Consider the following 16961-nt stretch of genomic DNA (forward strand, 5'->3'; position numbering starts at 1 on the left):
CGTCTGAAGCAGAGCATAGCGAGAAACAGAAGAACGAGAGCTATTTCTGTCTGTTAGCATTAACAATAAACATATGGCTTTGTTCAGAGTGGCTGAGCTGCTAAAGAGCTGTCTGATGTTGCAGAAATAATGCAATAAATGCTGTGTATTGTAAAAATATGTTAAGTATTGTAGTACATCATTTTTGCTTTATCACCAAGCTCTGTCAGACGGTGGCTTTAAAAACAGGAGAGAGTGTGGAGTAACCAAGCCAACCAGCAGAGTTTCTGGAGCCCTTATCCACCCTCTACCCCAACACCAGGACTTTGAACACACTTCACTAGTGAAAGGGTGTACTCTGAGCTTGCTAGGAGCTCCTCTGTGAAAAGGCATTTTCCATGTTCAAATTTCACAGGCCCAATATGGGGTCAGTTGATTTTACAACACTAAATTGGTGGCTACATTAGCCCTGTAATTGGTCACCAAACTAAAGAAGCAAGGGTTCTTTTTCTTTCAGTATCCATACTTGTCTTCAAACATTTGGAAAGGGTACTGTAGGTCTTCCCAAACATCTGAACCGCAATGTATGCCTCTCTGTGAGCCCCTATATGGGACACTAAAGCAGTCCTGTTCCTTTGTCCCCAATCTCCATGTCCTTCAGCAGCAGCCAGCCAGCAGAGCTCCATTGGGTCCCACAGGCTCGAGTTGATAGATCAGTCCTGTAAAGAGCTTACCCAATTCCCTCAGGCAGCGCCCTGGCCCTTTTGATCCCATGTCACCGTCCCTGCTAGGTCACCCCAACCTCATGGGAGATATGGGGCATAGGATAGAGTATGAAAAAGCATGAAAAAAGCTCCCCAGGGTAGATAGCTACATTGATCAGAGCTGTCAATCAGGTTTGGATCTTTTGGTTCCTGGCTGGTTCCTCTGGAAGTGAATGGATGTGCCATTGGTGAAGGGTAGAGAGGGTATGTCTTCTTTACTTGCCCAACTCTTGGCTAAGTCAAAGCTCAGTAGCATCAACTGTCAATAAGCTATGTTTCTTTCATAATAAAATGCCAGTGCAGCCCTTATCCACCCTCCACCCCAACACCAGGAAAGTGAGCACACTCCACCAGTAAAAGGGCGACCTCTGAAAATGCTAGAAGCATCCCTAGACTGTAAGCCCTTAAAAAAATTAAAGAAACCGGTTGTCTTAAAAAAGTTAAGTCATGGGTGATGAAAACTTAAGTTAGCATAACTTAGAACATCAAGTTATTACAACTAAAGGGGAAGTTAATTTAACTTTTTTTTTTTTTATTATTATACTGTTAGACCAAATAAGTTGAGTTTACTTAACTTTTTTAACAACAACAGACTAAACTCAGTTATTATAAGTTGATTCAACTCAAAGATCTCAGTTTAAATGTACAGTATTGTTTAGAAATATAAAATTTTATGTAAAACAGACTTAAATCATTTGAGGTCCAACAACATATGGGTTAACAGTGTATGAGTTTTGGCTTAAAACACTCAAATGGACGCTTTGCACATTCAAATTACACAGGCCCAGTATGAGGGAAGTGGCATTTAAAACACAAAATTGATCAGAGCTGTCAATCAGGTGTCATCTCCTTGTTTTTGGCTTGTTCCTTTGGAAGTTCATTTGTGTAATTTATAGAAGGTATAGAGGGTATGCTTTCTTCAACTTGTCCAACTCTTGGCTGTCAATAAGCTGTGTTGCTCTCATAATAAAATGCCAGCTTCACCAGTGAAGCCCTTATCCACCCTCCACCCCAACACCAGGAAATTTAACATACTCCACCAATAAAAGGGTGACCTCTGAAAATGATTAAAGCATCCCTATGAGTTTTGGCTTAAAACATTCAAATGGAGATTTTTTTCACATTCAAGTTACACATGCCTAGTATTAAGTAAATGGCTTTCACAACACTACATTGATCAGAACTGTCAATCAGGTCTGCATCTTTTTGTTCTTAGCTGGGTTCTTCTGAAAGTTTGATCTATACATGGAGGGTAGAGCGGGAATGCTCTCTCCAGCTCGACCAGCTCAATGCTGGGTCAAAGCCCAGCAGAGGTCACTGGTCTGTTGAATGAGGAGGGGTCAAGACTTCTATGACCTTTATTCAGACCTCTGCTCCCAACAAGGGCACACTATGTCAATGATTTCCAATGTTCATGGCACCCATCCATCAAACCTGATGTTTTTATAGTCTTCTCTCAGGGGGAGTGGGTGAAAGTGAGTGGTCGAGTGATCAGTGTTACAGTAACTCTTGTCATTGCACATTGGAGCTGTAAAACTGGCCAAGGTCAGCTGTTCCACACCCTTGTCCTGGAGTACCCCTACACTATATATTTTACTGCGTATTCCTGCAGCAATAAAAATCAAATAGTCAAATAACATTACAACAAAGATAATGAACCTCTGGCAATCTGTGGCAGTGAACACAAGCTAAACATCTTTGGAAACCAATGGACTAGAAGTGCCCAGAAAATAACTGGTGGTTCTTGGTCTTGCTTAAAGATACCTCAGCTGTAAATCTTCAGAATTTCAGTACATGTAAGGGCACAAGCCTAAGATGAGTACCTGCAACAAGAATCATCATTCAACAATAGCTGACAGAACCACCTGAAGAAGAAGCAAGGGGGATTTTCAACAGAGACCACTTAAAAATTATGAGTTTCTTTGATTTTACCAAACTGAAAACCTCTGGAAAATAATTAAGAGGAAGATGGATGATCACAATCCATCCAACCAAACTGAACTGCTTCACTTTCTGTACCAGGAGTGGCATAACATTATCCAAAAGCAGTGTGTAAGACTGGTGGAGGAGAAAATGCAGAGATGCATAAAAAATGTGATTAAAAACCAGGGTTAATCCATCAAATTTAAAATGCTGGACTCTTTAAGAACTTTAAGAATATGAACTTTTTTTCTTTGCATTATTTATGGTCTGAAAGCTCTGCATCTTTTTTATTTCAGCCATTTTTAATTTTCTGCAAATAAATGCTTTAAATGAGAATATTTTTATTTGGAATTTGGGAGAAATAGCCGTAGTTTGTAGAATAAATCAACAATGTTCATTTTACTCAAACATATACCTATAAATAGCAAAATCAGAGAAACTGGTTTAGAAACTGAAGTGGTCTCTTCATTTTTTCCAGAGCCGTATGATCGTTAATGGCCTTTTAATAAGGCACTTTTCAACAAGACAATGCAAAACCACATGCTGCACACAAGGACTAGGCTTTTTCTGATTTTTGGTTGTACAAGAGCCATGTAAAATATTCAGTATTTGTCATTCTACATTAGTCATAAACACCATTAGTTTTACTGTGTAAACTAACAACACTGATCTCTTTTTTTTCCATTTTCGAAATCTTGAACACCAGACGTCCAAACTTCCAGCGTATGAGTCAGACTTTTAAAGTGGTGATCTGTATGTATGTGCAGCAGCGGGCTGTGGAGAGCTGTAAGCTGAGCGAGGCTGAGGGCAGTGGTCCTGGCGAGTGAGCGAGGTTTAGCAACAGAGCTAATGACTGCAAGGCCTTGAGCTTGAACAGTGGGGCAGCAGTGGTCTATAGCAGTGGTCTATAGCAGTGTGTCAGTCAGGGATCAAAGGCAAATTGGCACAGGCATTGCTAACACTGGCCAGAAAACACACATCCTGCTCCCCCCACCGCCACTATCAGCTATGTCCAGAGTTTTTTTTTTTATATGGCTCTAACACACACACTCGCACAGTAAAGGCCTACATGTCTCAGCAGTTTGGAGTAAATCCGTGGTGTGTGTGTCTGTGTGTGTATGATTCTTGCTGAGTATCACCCTGTGCCCTCGGACTAGTCAGGCAGTGTCCCTGCCTCTCCACGGCTCAGCACTAATGCCTCCATCCCTGTCTGTCTGTCTCTCTCTATCTCTCTTTCGCTCACTACGCTGGCCTCATCCTTTCTGATTAGCTTCAGTAGCTAAGAAGCTAACATGTACTAGAAGCGCTGTACAAACTGCATCATTAAATCCCCAAACATTTGGCCTCCAATTGTGTGGAATTGTTAAATAATCTTTAAAATAGACTCTTTAAAAAAGTGTGCGGTGTATAATGTGCTGTTTTCTATACAATATATATACTATTATGTTAATATTATTATATTCATTTTGCTGTTTATAGGTATATGTTTGAGTAAAATGAACATTGTTGTTATTCTATAAACTACAGACAACATTTCTCCCAAATTCCAATTAAAAATATTGTCATTTATAGCATTTATTTGCAGAGAATTAAGAAATGAATTTTCAGACCTCAAATAATGCAAAGAAAACAAGTTCATATTCATAGTTCAGGTTTTAAGAGTTCAGAAATCAATATTTGGTGGAATATCCCTCCTTTTTAATCACAGTTTTCATGCATCTTGGCACGATCTCCTCCACCAGTCTTGCACACTGCTTTTGGATAACTTTACGCCACTCCTGGTGCAAAAATTCAAGCAGTTCAGCTTGGTTTGATGGCTTGTGATCATCCATCTTCCACTTGATTATATTCCAGATGTTTTCAATTTGGTATAATCAAAGAAACTGATCATTTTTAGGTGGTCCCTTATTTATTTATTTTTTTACAGAGACTAGTATAGCAATGTTAGCTGAGTCAACTTAGCTTTAGCATTTTGTCTGAAATTTCGGCATCAGCCCATTAATCCCATACCATTGCATCCCTTCTTTGCCAACTTGTCAGCTCAAAAATTGGAAAACCTTCCTCAAAAGCCACTGGACTCCTCTGTGCCTCGTCGGCCGTCGCAGAATTAGACCTGAGCGTATCATATTTCACACTAACATAAGCGAGGACCCCGCGAGATCAAACCAACGCCACCGAGAATCATTAGGTAAAGTTAGGGGCGAATCACGTCAGCCCAGGAGAGAGACTTCTTTTCAGAAGCTTCCTCTCGGTCTCACTCATTGTTCCGACAACAATACTCGCCCGGCTCCTGTATAATTGCCTTGTAATGAGTGGCATTATATATGCAGTAGTCTAGCGGAACCTGTAAACCTTAATTAAGTCAGTCACATTCAAATCTGCCCAACCTTGGCCCTCCAAGCAAAGCTGTGTGTCAAGAGTGCACAGACCACCTCATGTAGAACTAATCACTCCCTCTCTCTCTCTCTCTCTCTCTCTCTCTCACACACACACACAAAAACCCACAGTGTACGCCATTTAGAGAAAGCACGAGGGGTTACCGTGCTTATGCATTCAGAGTGCACACCTGGGTCCTCTTTCTATTCCTATAGCAGACTATAGATGTGTGCACTGTGAGAGCTGTGGGAAAACAACAGGTAGAGCTAAACACAGCGTGACAGCGCCCATCTATATTGTTCCCTCTCGTAAAAAAAAAAAAAAGATGAATGGATGGGTCTGCTGGAAAAAAGGGCTATACTAAAAAAACAAGCACATTAGCATTATGATAGTACACTGAAAAACACAAAGCATGAAAATGGTCCGATTCCAATGTACCGTATTTTTCGGACTATAAGGCGCACTTAAAAACTTTTAATTTTCACAAAAATTGACAGTGCGTCTTATAATACGGTGCGCCTTTTGTATGGATTTTACTCGTCAGGTTGTAAGGAGCAGTAAACACACACTCCGTGCAGCGTTATAGAGAGTTTCAGTGCTATACAGAGTCCAGAGCCGTGCAGCTCCGAGGCTGGAGCAGCAATAGCATTAGCTAGATGCTAACCGCTAAGCTAGCTAGCTTATTCACTGTTCAGAGATCAGTATTATCTAAATTTTACTCGTCAGGTTGTAAGGAGCAGTAAACACACACTCCGTGCAGCGTTATACAGAGTTTCAGTGCTATACAGAGTCCAGAGCCGTGCAGCTCCGAGGCTGGAGCAGCAAATAGCATTAGCTAGCTTATTCACTGTTCAGAGATCAGTATTATCTAAATTTTACCCGTCAGGTGTAAGGAGCAGTAAACACACACTCCGTGCAGAGCCGTGCCGCTCCGAGGCTGGAGCAGCAATAGCATTAGCTAGATGCTAACCGCTTAGCTAGCTAGCTTTTTCACTGTTCAGAGATCAGTATTTTCTAAATTTAGCACTTTTAATACTGCTGGAGCAGTATTATTAGAGTTAGATGCTAATCGCTAAGCGTTCACCGTTCAGAGGTGAGTTATCGGCCTGTAAGTCTGTGCTGCTTTGCCTGGCTAGCATTAGCTAGATGCTAAGCGCTAACTCTCTCAGAGGTGAGTTTTATCAGCCTGTAATCTGCTTGTTTACCGTGTTAAAACAAGCTACGGGGGACGAATCGCTAGCTAATATCTCACTGTCTTACCAGAACACGCAGGATTACTCAGTGTAACGCTGTCGTTTAAGTTTGGGTTAACTTTACTAGTTTAGGTGACTAGCTAGCGTGCTAGCGGATAGCTATGCTAACGCTGGTGCAGCAAGCCTTAGTGGACATCTGGAAATCTAAGCTTACTGTAAATAAACTGAAGCACGTTACTCACCCAAATAAACAGTTTTCAGGAGAGGAATCTGTGTAGATTAATATCCAGCACTCGTTTGACTTTGAAAGAGCTAACGTTAGATTTGTATACTGAGACGCTCCACCGGCAAGCGACCACCCCCGGTGGGGGAAGGGAAACATGGCGCCACCCCTGTTCACTTTGATATAGGCACCCTTTCTAGTGTCACTTAACGCGCCTTATAATGCAATGCGCCCTATGTATGGAAAAATAGCAGAAAATAGGCGTTCTTTGATAGTGCGTCTTATAATACGGTGCGCCTTATAGTCCGAAAAATACGGTAAGTACTGTAAAAGATATAAAATCTGGATTAACCTAACATAATTAACTGATTTAAAGAGTATTTTTTAGTTTTTTTGTTAACTCAACTCAACTCAAGTTCACTCAAATGCTCCCCTAACTCTGCTTTTCAATCTGATTATCAATACACTGTAATCTGAGCCTCATAAAAATACTAAAATTAAAAAAATAAACTGTTAACAGTGTTTTTTTTAGTTAACTCAAGTTTGTTTAGTCAAACATTCCCCTAACTCATATGTTGCTATATCTGTATAAATGAGTTATAAGCTTAGATCTCTCATCTATCATTCCTTTGCATATGCATTTAAGTTTGGTCACCTATTTCATGTCATTTTAGCCTAAACAGAAACATACTGAAATTATAAGAAAATATAAGAAAAAAAAAAGTTCTTGTAATTCAAAATATTCAGTTCTGGATCTCATTTTGTTTAACTCTACGTTTGAATTTGAGTCTTTAACATTAAAATAAATGAAAGTCACTGATTACAGAGTGTTTTTGAGTTAACTTACTCAGTCCATCTGTCTTCTAACTCACATTTTTGAAGTTCAGCATGTCAGATTGGTTAACAATACCGTTTTACTTTAACCGAAAATAAAAACTATACAGTGTTTTTGAGTTAGCTTTAGTTAATTTAGACAAATATTCCCTTAACTCACATTTTGTTACATTCGAATGTCAGTTTGATCAACAGTGCATTGTAGATCAAACTTTAATAATAATAAAAAAGTAAAATAATGAAGTAACTGCTTACAGAGTGTTATTTGAGTTAACTCAACTTACGTAACTCAACTCACTTCAGGTTGGTCAATTGTAAACCAGCTGCAGCTTAACTTACTTAAATATTATTGAAGATCTTTACATTGACCTTCACTTTTTAACTTGCAGATGAGAATAAACAGTAAATAAATTGAGGGGAGGAGCCAGAGCATAAACAGATCATTTTTTAAATGTTTTCGAGGCTCCATGCAAACTACACTCTAAAGTGAGCTGTGGTACAGAAGTAAACATTTGAGATAGTAGGATTTTGCATTTAAGTAAATTAAGTTAACTCAATTTTAGCATCTAGTTTTGGCCTGATTTATATATTCTTTTACATATTTTTAGAGTGCGTTTGGAAAACGTCATTTCAAGCTGCGCTCTAAAAAACGCTGTTTACAGAGGTTATATTCCTCCTTCTTAGAATCAAGCACACCCACACTGAAGATATTTACAGCTTTTTTTAGTGCTGCATCTGGTTTTCTCTTCAGGGCCCAAAAGCCCAGCTGAACAACATGCTCAGTAAAGCAGAACGATCATTGAAGATATACGGAGAGCAAAGTTTCATTTAAAGAAATAAATACATCTTAATTAAATGAACACATAAGCGAGCACATTAAGAACAAAATGAAAGCGATTAGCAGAGCAGTAACGCTGTGATTACTCAGCTGGTGGATTTACAGGGAACAGGCAGAGCTTAAATGCAAACAATGTTGTACATTTTTATTAATAACTGTTCCCAGTTTACATGTTGGGTATTAATCCTTCTTAACTGACGTTTCTGTTGGTTATAAGCTCATCAATTATTACAATTAAGTAGTTTTCTGAAATAAAAAATGAGTGAGATTATTATGAACATAAGCTGCTGTTAAAGGCTCAGTTCAGACTTCGGTTCATTTTAATTCACATTTTCTAAATTGGCATTCTTTTATGTCTTTATTTTTCCAAAAATATCTCATTCAGATTCTACATTTTGATGGAGCATCTTGATATTTTGCAGCCTTTTAAATATATTCAGCTCTGGAAAAGAATAAGAGACTTAAAAATGATGAATTTCTCTGGAATGTAATCAGGAGGAAAATAGATGATAAGAAGCCATCAAACCAAGCTCAACTGACTGAATATTTACACCAGGAGTGACATAAAGTTATCCAAAGGCAGTGTGTAAGACTGGTGGAGGAGAACATGCCAAGATGCATGAAAACTGTGATTAAAAACGAGGGTTACTCCCCCAAATATTGATTTCTGAACTCTTAAAACTTCAATTCAATTCAAAGAGACCACTTCAGTCTCTGAATCAGTTTCATCTATATATTGTCATTTAGAGCATTTATTTGCAGACAATGAGAAATGGCTGAAATAGCAAAAAAGATGCAGAGCTTTCAGACCTCAAATAATGCAAAGAAAACAAGTCATATTTACTCATTTTAAGAGTTCAGAAATCAAAATTTGGTGGAATTATCCTTATCATGTTCTCCTCCACCAGTCTTACACACTGCTTTTGGATAACTTTATGCCACTCCTGGTGCAGAAATTCAAGCAGTTCAGCTTGGTTTGATGGCTTGTGATCATCCATCCTCTTCCATCTTGTTTTAATGCCAAGTCATTGGTTCAGAATAACATAGTATGTTTTGTTCTGTTTTAGGGATTGGTTGGAAGGTTGGGCTGGTGTTCCATAGGGACTGTATGTTAGGTGTTGTGAGCGAAACCTTCAGCTGTTCTTCCTCACGCGCTGCTATCAGGCCTGTATCAAACTCCTCAAATCAATACTGCACTGTGGCGACAGAGGCAATACTTATCTCCTGTCCTTATCATTTTCCATTAAAATCCCCAATCCCCCTTTCGATAACGCCTCCACCCACCTTTAGCGAGGGGGGAGGGGGTGGAGGAGCTGATAGATGGAAGAAGAAGTGAAAGGAGGGAGAAGGGGGTGGGAATAAAAGTGTGAGAGAGCTGAAGGTCTATAAAAGCTGCTTTACCTCCAGCTATACAGTGGGTGCTACTCCATTACACTGAAATGTATAAGATCAATGGATTGTTCTCACATGTCACACAGACAGAGGGCCTGGTGTCGCGGTGTGGCGTGCAATTTTGTACAATGCCAGATCATATTTGGTCTTTATTATAGGCAGTTTAGAAGACAGCCGCCATATAGCTTTTCTGAGAAGATACAAACCGGTGTGTTCTTTCCAACAGGACAATGTTAGTCCACATACTGCTGCTGTCTTACCCCTTCCAGACCCTGGGTCAATTACAATGCACATCATGTAGTTTCTTTTTTCAAATGTTTTGTTACACAAGGGTTATAATAGTTTATTTTTTTTTTTCATTATAGTTTAATTTTATTTTGTTATTATTTTTCCTTTCGTTTTTAGAGTGGGGTTTCTAGTTTTTATTCATTTTTATTTTTTAATTTGTGCTTTATTAAGTTATTATTCATTCTAGTATTAGTACTAAAAATATTCAGTCACTTTCAAACAACCAACTGTCCACAAAAACTGTAACAGTCCACAAGCAAGCAGCACTAAGTGCAAAATATATGTAACCCTGCTGCTTAAAATAACCAATAGAACACACATAAACATGAAACACACATCACACATCAGAGAGCTTTATCAGAGATTTATCATTTCCTCCTCTCACTTGTGTTGTTCTGGTGTATGAGCTACTCACAGCTAGCGCGCTTATGCTGCTCCTCAAACAAACTTAAAGCTGTGTGGAGTTTATTCCACATACTGTATCGCCTGTTTCACTACAATTCACGTACTTTTATCTCCGTTGTGCTCATATTCTAATCCTATACAGATTTCTGCAGCTTCCTAAGTGTTTTCTGACGTTATTTAAACAAGTACAAATGCCATGGGCCGCGAGGTGCTGCGCACTGCTAAAATCTGCTAAAGTCTCCCTGCAGAATCTGACTCCCCTTCAGAATTTCAGAATTTCGGCACAACACCGCCCGCTGTAAAACTGCTGGAGTGCAAACAGCGCTTATAAATAAATGAACAAAGATGAAAACGAAGGGTATCCTATCTCTAATTTCAGTTCGTTTTAGTTTAGTTTAGTTAGTTTTATAAACACACAGTACAGTTCCAGCTGTTTTTTTTTTTTTCTTAACAAAAATGTTTTTTCACTTTCAGTTTTTGTTATTTAGTTTGTTTTCATTAAAGATCAACGTTAACCCTGTTACCATGAACACTAACTGAGACCTGTTGTCCATCAGAATAGATCATAAACCAGCCGATGTAACAGTAGCTTAGCCCCGCCCACTGCACTGCACAAAACATTTTGTGCTCATTTTTACTCATTTTTTTTGTAATTTAGAACAAATTTTATCATGCTTAGAAATAATAATTTGTTTGCACTACAGACAGAAAACAGCATGCTTATCACTGGAACATAATACTATGCCTTGATTCATGCTGAGACGTCAAGCATTTTGTGCTACTCACACATTAAACACTGTTCTGCATGTGTGTGTGTGTGTGTGTGTGTGTGTGTGTGTGAGTGTGATATTTTATGATCAGTGGTTTCAGAGCTGTAAGGAAGTTAAGGGTTGATGTGTGTGTTGATCATTAAAGGCCTGGAGTCTGGAGGCAGTGCAGCAGGTAGACTCCGGTGGGGGGTGGCCGGAGCCTCAGCGCTCAACGCTCTGCTAATACCAGAGTACCTGATAAATTAATGATACACACTGCTGGATATGAAGACGAGGTATTAAAAACCAACCACTTCCTGGCCAAATACTCGTAAACGGAAAGAGAGAGAGAGAGAGAGAGAGAGAGAGAGAGAGAGAGTGAGTCTATGAGAGTGGGAGTGAACGACTAAGAAACAGGGATCAAACTGTAAGACAAACAATAAGCGCGAGAAACAAGACGTGAGAGAGAGATAGGGAGAAGAAATAAAAGAGAGGGGGAAGCAGTGAGAAAAATGAAAATACTAGAGAAAGAAATGAGTAAGGAGAGTGTGAAATAAAGAAAAGAATGATAGAGAGAAAAAAAAATACTAATTACAGATATTGCAGTTGAGAACAAACAAGTGAGACAAGCCACTAGAGAAAGAAATGAGAGAACGTGAGAGAAAGAGAGAGGGGGAGAGAGAGAAAAGAATAAGACTTAGAGAAAACAGAGAGAATAAAAAGAGAGAAAAAAGGGAGTAAGAACAAGTAAGAGAGTGTAGGGAATAAAGAATAAGACAAAGAGAGACAAAGAGAAAAAAACAATAAAGAGAGAATAATATTATGGGCAAAGAAATAAGAAAAAGGCAATGAGATAAAAAAAAATTGAGAAGGAACGAAAAAGAATAAGTGAGAAGAGAAAGAACAGTGCGCCTTATATACATATATTCTGACTGGGAGTGAGATACAGGGTGAGAAAGACGGAGTGAGAGTGAGATACACACGAAAAAAAAGAGCAAGGTGATATATATATATATAAACTGATATCAAAAGACATGTTTGTTCATTGTCTCATTTGTTGTGTGAATGTGAAATGAGCATACAGCATGTGTAGCATTAGCATTGATATTAGCCTCCACTTGATTGCATTTGCATTTGCATTTGTTCATTGCTGGTTTAATACAAAAAGAGATGTGTAGTTCTGCCTCCAGTAAAATAGAGCGTTTCTGTGAAAAGCTTATATAGTTTCAGATTATTATTATTATGTAAAATATCTTTCCACTGCAGACTCTAACTACACTCTTTCATTTACCTTCTGAGAACTCTCCTCACTGTTGCCAGCTGGACAATAATAATAATGTTCGTTAATGACATGTTGAGGACACCAGAAGCTCTGAACACTATGGTTTAAAACAAAGATTAGATACTGGATTAAAAACTGGATTGGTCCTCATGCCGGGTCACTGGATCATATTGGGATCGTCCCTTACTATTACTATGCATCCAACAATTAAGGCACACATTTGCTGATCCAGTTTACTACAGCTGAATTGGGCATGCCTTCTTTTTTAGTATGTGGCCTACTGTTATCCCTCAGCACACACACACACACACACACATACACACATATACACTATTACTGCATTGATTTCGTATTCTTTAATCTACTGTAACATGCTGTAGAGAAATTGCAAATCAATATGATTCCAACACTAACGCAGCAATAGTGTAACAATTAAACACTGACACAACAGGAAGCAGCAACAGTATGTGTGTGTGTGTGTGTGTGTCAGAGAGAGAAAAAGACAGAGAAAGAGAGCGAAGTATGGAGCAAGAGTGGGAGGGAGAATGAATCAGACATGCTTCCTATGTAATCCTACTACAGGTACTACAAAAATTGTGTGTGTGTGTGTGTGTATGTGTGTGTATACATATCATTAGTGGGGATGCGCAATATATTGTTTCAGCAACGTCATCACAACGCTATAATCAATAGAAAACAAATCAAATACAGCAGGTCCTGCTTTTTTTGACGTTTGATAAGAAGGAAAATTTCACTAGGCTCACGTTAAATGCCATTACTACCTTAAAAAAGCTTGTATCTGGACAGTATCATTTATTTTAATACAAGCTTTGATATTAAGAGGGCATTATTGATATCGCAATATGTGTAATATATAACAAATTATAACACAGTAGGTTTCGACTCTGCAATGTGATTGGCTGAGAGGCGTACTATGAGTGCCGTTATCAGCCGGTACTGCACTGTAACCAAAGCTCTCCATGTATTACTCCGCCACATACAGGTAACCTAGCAACGATGCAGCGCTTACAAGCCAAACAGCGCAGCTACAAGCAGAGCAGCAATGGAACTATTTTAACTCGTGTAGTGTTTATAAACAAGCAGATCATATTTTCTCTTCCCCTTTAACTGAAAATCTTTTAATAAACAGCGATAATGGAACTGTAGTATAATTGCAATAATACACTCGAGGTTCGTGCTATAACGTGTAATATTGGCACTGCTGTTCTGACCTACGGCACTTGGCCTGTGGCCAATATTACACAATATAGTACTCCCTCTCCTGTACTATTGTTTAAATATAGCAGGTCAATATTTACCAGCATTTTGCAGCCCTAATATCAGCCCTGATATGTATCTTGTATCATAATCAATCTTGTTGTTGGTTTCATACAAAATATACAGTACCTATTCTGAGGATATCATGGATGTTCTAGCATTTCTCAGCACATTTGGAAAAATATACGTTGGGGTGTCATTAACAGAGCTTTCCACTGATAAATATCAGTTTTGATGGTTTTTATGTGCATTTCTTTGTGTATATATAATATTTCTGCCATGACGCAGAGGAAACATGTTGCAATTGGTGTCCATAGCTGACTGTATGTTACAGATGCTGCAGACAGAGTTTAGGCTGGAAAACACTGGAGTACTCCTTTAAAATGAGTGATTATGTAACAAGCATGTGCCTTCAGAGCATGTAATGGAATGGATGTGTTTCCTCCATATAGATAGAGCTCATTGCTACTTCTGTGCTGAGTATAAAAAGCAAAATACAAGACAAATAAATACAACAGGTTACAAGTGCTGTATGGACTGATGTATTGTTCATTTCATAATCCTGTGTCATTCTTGTACACACACACACATAGACACACACAGAGACACATCTCAAATAACAGCGTCATGCTGATACACCCTCGTTTTTTTGTTACTACAGACCAAAAATATTTAAAATAAAAATTATGCTTGAAAAATATGTTTTTATGTCAGAATATAAAACAAAAACCTACAAAAATGCTCGAATTGAACATCGTTTATTCGCTATTTCTTAAAAAAAGAAGAACACAGCAAAAATGCATGAGCGCCCATGCCCATGCACGCGCGCGCGCACGCACGCTCGATGCAACAGTCCTCCATCCTATATAGAAATATGAAGAAGACTGGGGGGTTGGGGGGTTTGGGAGGGAGGGTGATGTGTGGAGGGTGGAGGGGGGCTCCTAAATCATATGCATTATGTGCGCGCGGGGCTGCCCTACTTCCGCGAGCGAGCGAGCGAGCGAGCGCGCGCGCGCGCGCGCACAAACGCACACGCGCGCTCCCACACGCGAACGCACACCGTGCAAAATGTGCGTGAGGAGTGGGAGTGACCGCGAGCGTGCACGAGCGCAGCCACCACTATCAGTCAGTGTGTTAGTTACAGATCGTGACTCGTGACTCTCTGCCTGCTTTAAAAACAAACGTAACAAACACAAACAAAGAACAAAAAAATGGATTCTTAATATGAATTGTCTTTTGATCGACAGTGCATCGAATATTTATTTGGTCAAAAATGGCAAAAAAAAAAAACACAATCGTGACATGATCAAATCGGGAATATAAATATTAAATATAAAATAAATAAGTCATGTTGTGCTCTGTTTGTGTGTTAATGATGACAAAAAATGTAAAAGTTTTTTTCTTTTTTTAATTGTAGTTTTGTAACTGCACATTTATGCTATTTATTTTGTGCAAAAATGAATCAAAACCTGTAAAAAAAAACATGTTCAGTATTTGATATTTGATAAACTAGTCAATTTCAGCCATGTTTTATTTTGTTTTAAAGCATCACTATTTTTTGCATATTAATAAAAAACAAAAAAGAAATTGAAGAGTAATGGTAAACTTTTGTGATTAAAAGATTTTTGGCCACAAAAGAAATAAGAAAATAAAAATGTAAAACAACAATAGAAACACAATGACTGTATAAAAGCTGTAAAAGTGAATTTATTAAAAAAAAAGGAAAAAGACATGTACCTGATCAAGTGTCTGTTTTCGTGTCTAATCATGGCTAATAGGTTAATGACATAAAATGACATAAATGATTTCATTTCGTAACATTCCTACAGTAATATGTATTCATTACTGTATAAGTGTGGATCGGTGTGTAAGTGTGTAAGCGTGCACGAGCGAGGAGAAATTTAGGGATCAACAAAGATCAAAAGAGAGAATGAGAGAGAGAGGGACGGAGCAACAGTCCGTTTGGCTAATCGTTTACGCACGAGCCTTGTGCATTTGGTATAATGATTGCAAATTTCTCAAATCACTTAAAAAACATTTAGAAAAAAACAAAGATTCACACAAAATACACAGATAAAAAACCACCACCACACCCCCTATAAGCATCCTTATCATTTACCTTTGTGCATGCCGGTGTAGCGGTCCTTCAGCACGGTGAGCTCGTGGATTTTGCCAAACTGCTCAAACAGGGGCTTGAGGTCCTTCTCCTCGAGGTTGCGCGGGATTTGTCCTATGAAGAGCTTTATGGCGTCCTGGTCTTTCATGGTGCCGCCGTCCGCGTGTATGGACACGGCCTCGGAGCCGCTCATGGGTTTGGCGAACGTGATCTGCGCGTACTGGGGCTGCTGCGCGAGGACGAGCGCTGGCGGCTGGCTCGGTGCTGCCCCCGGTCCGCTGAGGAGCGCGCTGGCGTGGGTAGGCTGGGGCTGGATTTGGGGCTGGTGGTGGTGGTGGGGTGGAGGAGGCTGATGCTGATGGTGGTGGAGGTGGTGGTGCTGAAGCTGCTGATGCTGATGATGCTGAAGCTGCTGCTGATGCTGATGCTGCCTTCTCGCTTCAGTCTGGGTGAATCTGGCCATTCTGAGCGCGAGCGGCGCGGTGAGGAGCAGGCAGGCGGGATGATAATAATAACAACATACACACGCAGGCGCGCGCGCGTGCGCTTACACGCACACACTCATGCACACGCGCACACACACACCCGGGCGGGCACCCTCGCGCGCACGCACACATACACATACACGTATAATACGCAGGCGCAAACGAGCGCGTGCGCGCGCGCAAGGCAAGGGGAAGAAAAGCAAAAAAGAAAGAGCACAGCTGGAATAAAAATAAATAAATAAATAAATACTTAAATAAATAACAGAACGTGGGGGCTCACTTTCTGTTCTAGACACATGTCACGCGCATGGCCCGTACCTGATGGAGGAGAGAGGAGTAGTGTGTGTGTGTGTGTGTGTGTATTGGGTTTGTAGTACATGAGATAAAAGAGATACCAGAAAAAAATAAAGATGCTCAAGTATAGAGCTCTCGCGCCCCCTGCAGGTCAACGCGTGCTCGCGCGCTCACACACACCCCAAAAACCGTAGATTAATGCTAAGTCATATGCTCCAATATAAAAACCACTTTCACTACTTTGCGTTATAATTCATTATACTGGAAATTGTAAAACTTCAGTAAATTAGCAATAAAAAATTACAAATAGGACCACACATCATAATTAAATGAATTTAGTCAAGTTTCTGTGTTTTTCAAACAAAGGTAAATAAATACACTGTGGGATTGTTGTATTTGTTGTGCACTAAATTGTACATAAACATAAACAAATATGTATATAAAAAATAAACAATACGCACAAAACTTTCCTCAGAACTGTTTTTTTAAGAAATGTAGTATTTTTTTGATTGTTAACTATTCTAAGCCTTTTTATGACATAT

The 16961-nt window shown here is 39.3% G+C and overlaps 1 protein-coding gene across 2 annotated transcripts in view; it reads right to left on the reverse strand.

Annotated features, from left to right (window-relative positions):
* Window positions 1-16436, reverse strand: part of zgc:165603 (uncharacterized protein LOC571425 homolog) — a 234374-nt gene extending 217938 nt beyond the window's left edge. The window contains exon 1 of one of the 2 annotated variants that reach the window (XM_022678960.2): window positions 15644-16436. In XM_022678960.2, coding sequence (XP_022534681.2) covers window positions 15644-16103 — 460 coding nt within the window. In that variant the 5' untranslated portion in view covers window positions 16104-16436. The remainder of the gene's footprint in view (window positions 1-15643) is intronic. The other variant, XM_022678961.2, reaches the window with a different exon arrangement.
* Window positions 16437-16961: the final 525 nt, after the last annotated feature.

The sequence above is a fragment of the Astyanax mexicanus genome, chromosome 4 (assembly GCF_023375975.1).
Source record: "Astyanax mexicanus isolate ESR-SI-001 chromosome 4, AstMex3_surface, whole genome shotgun sequence".
In the NCBI taxonomy this organism is placed as follows: Eukaryota; Metazoa; Chordata; class Actinopteri; order Characiformes; family Acestrorhamphidae; genus Astyanax; species Astyanax mexicanus.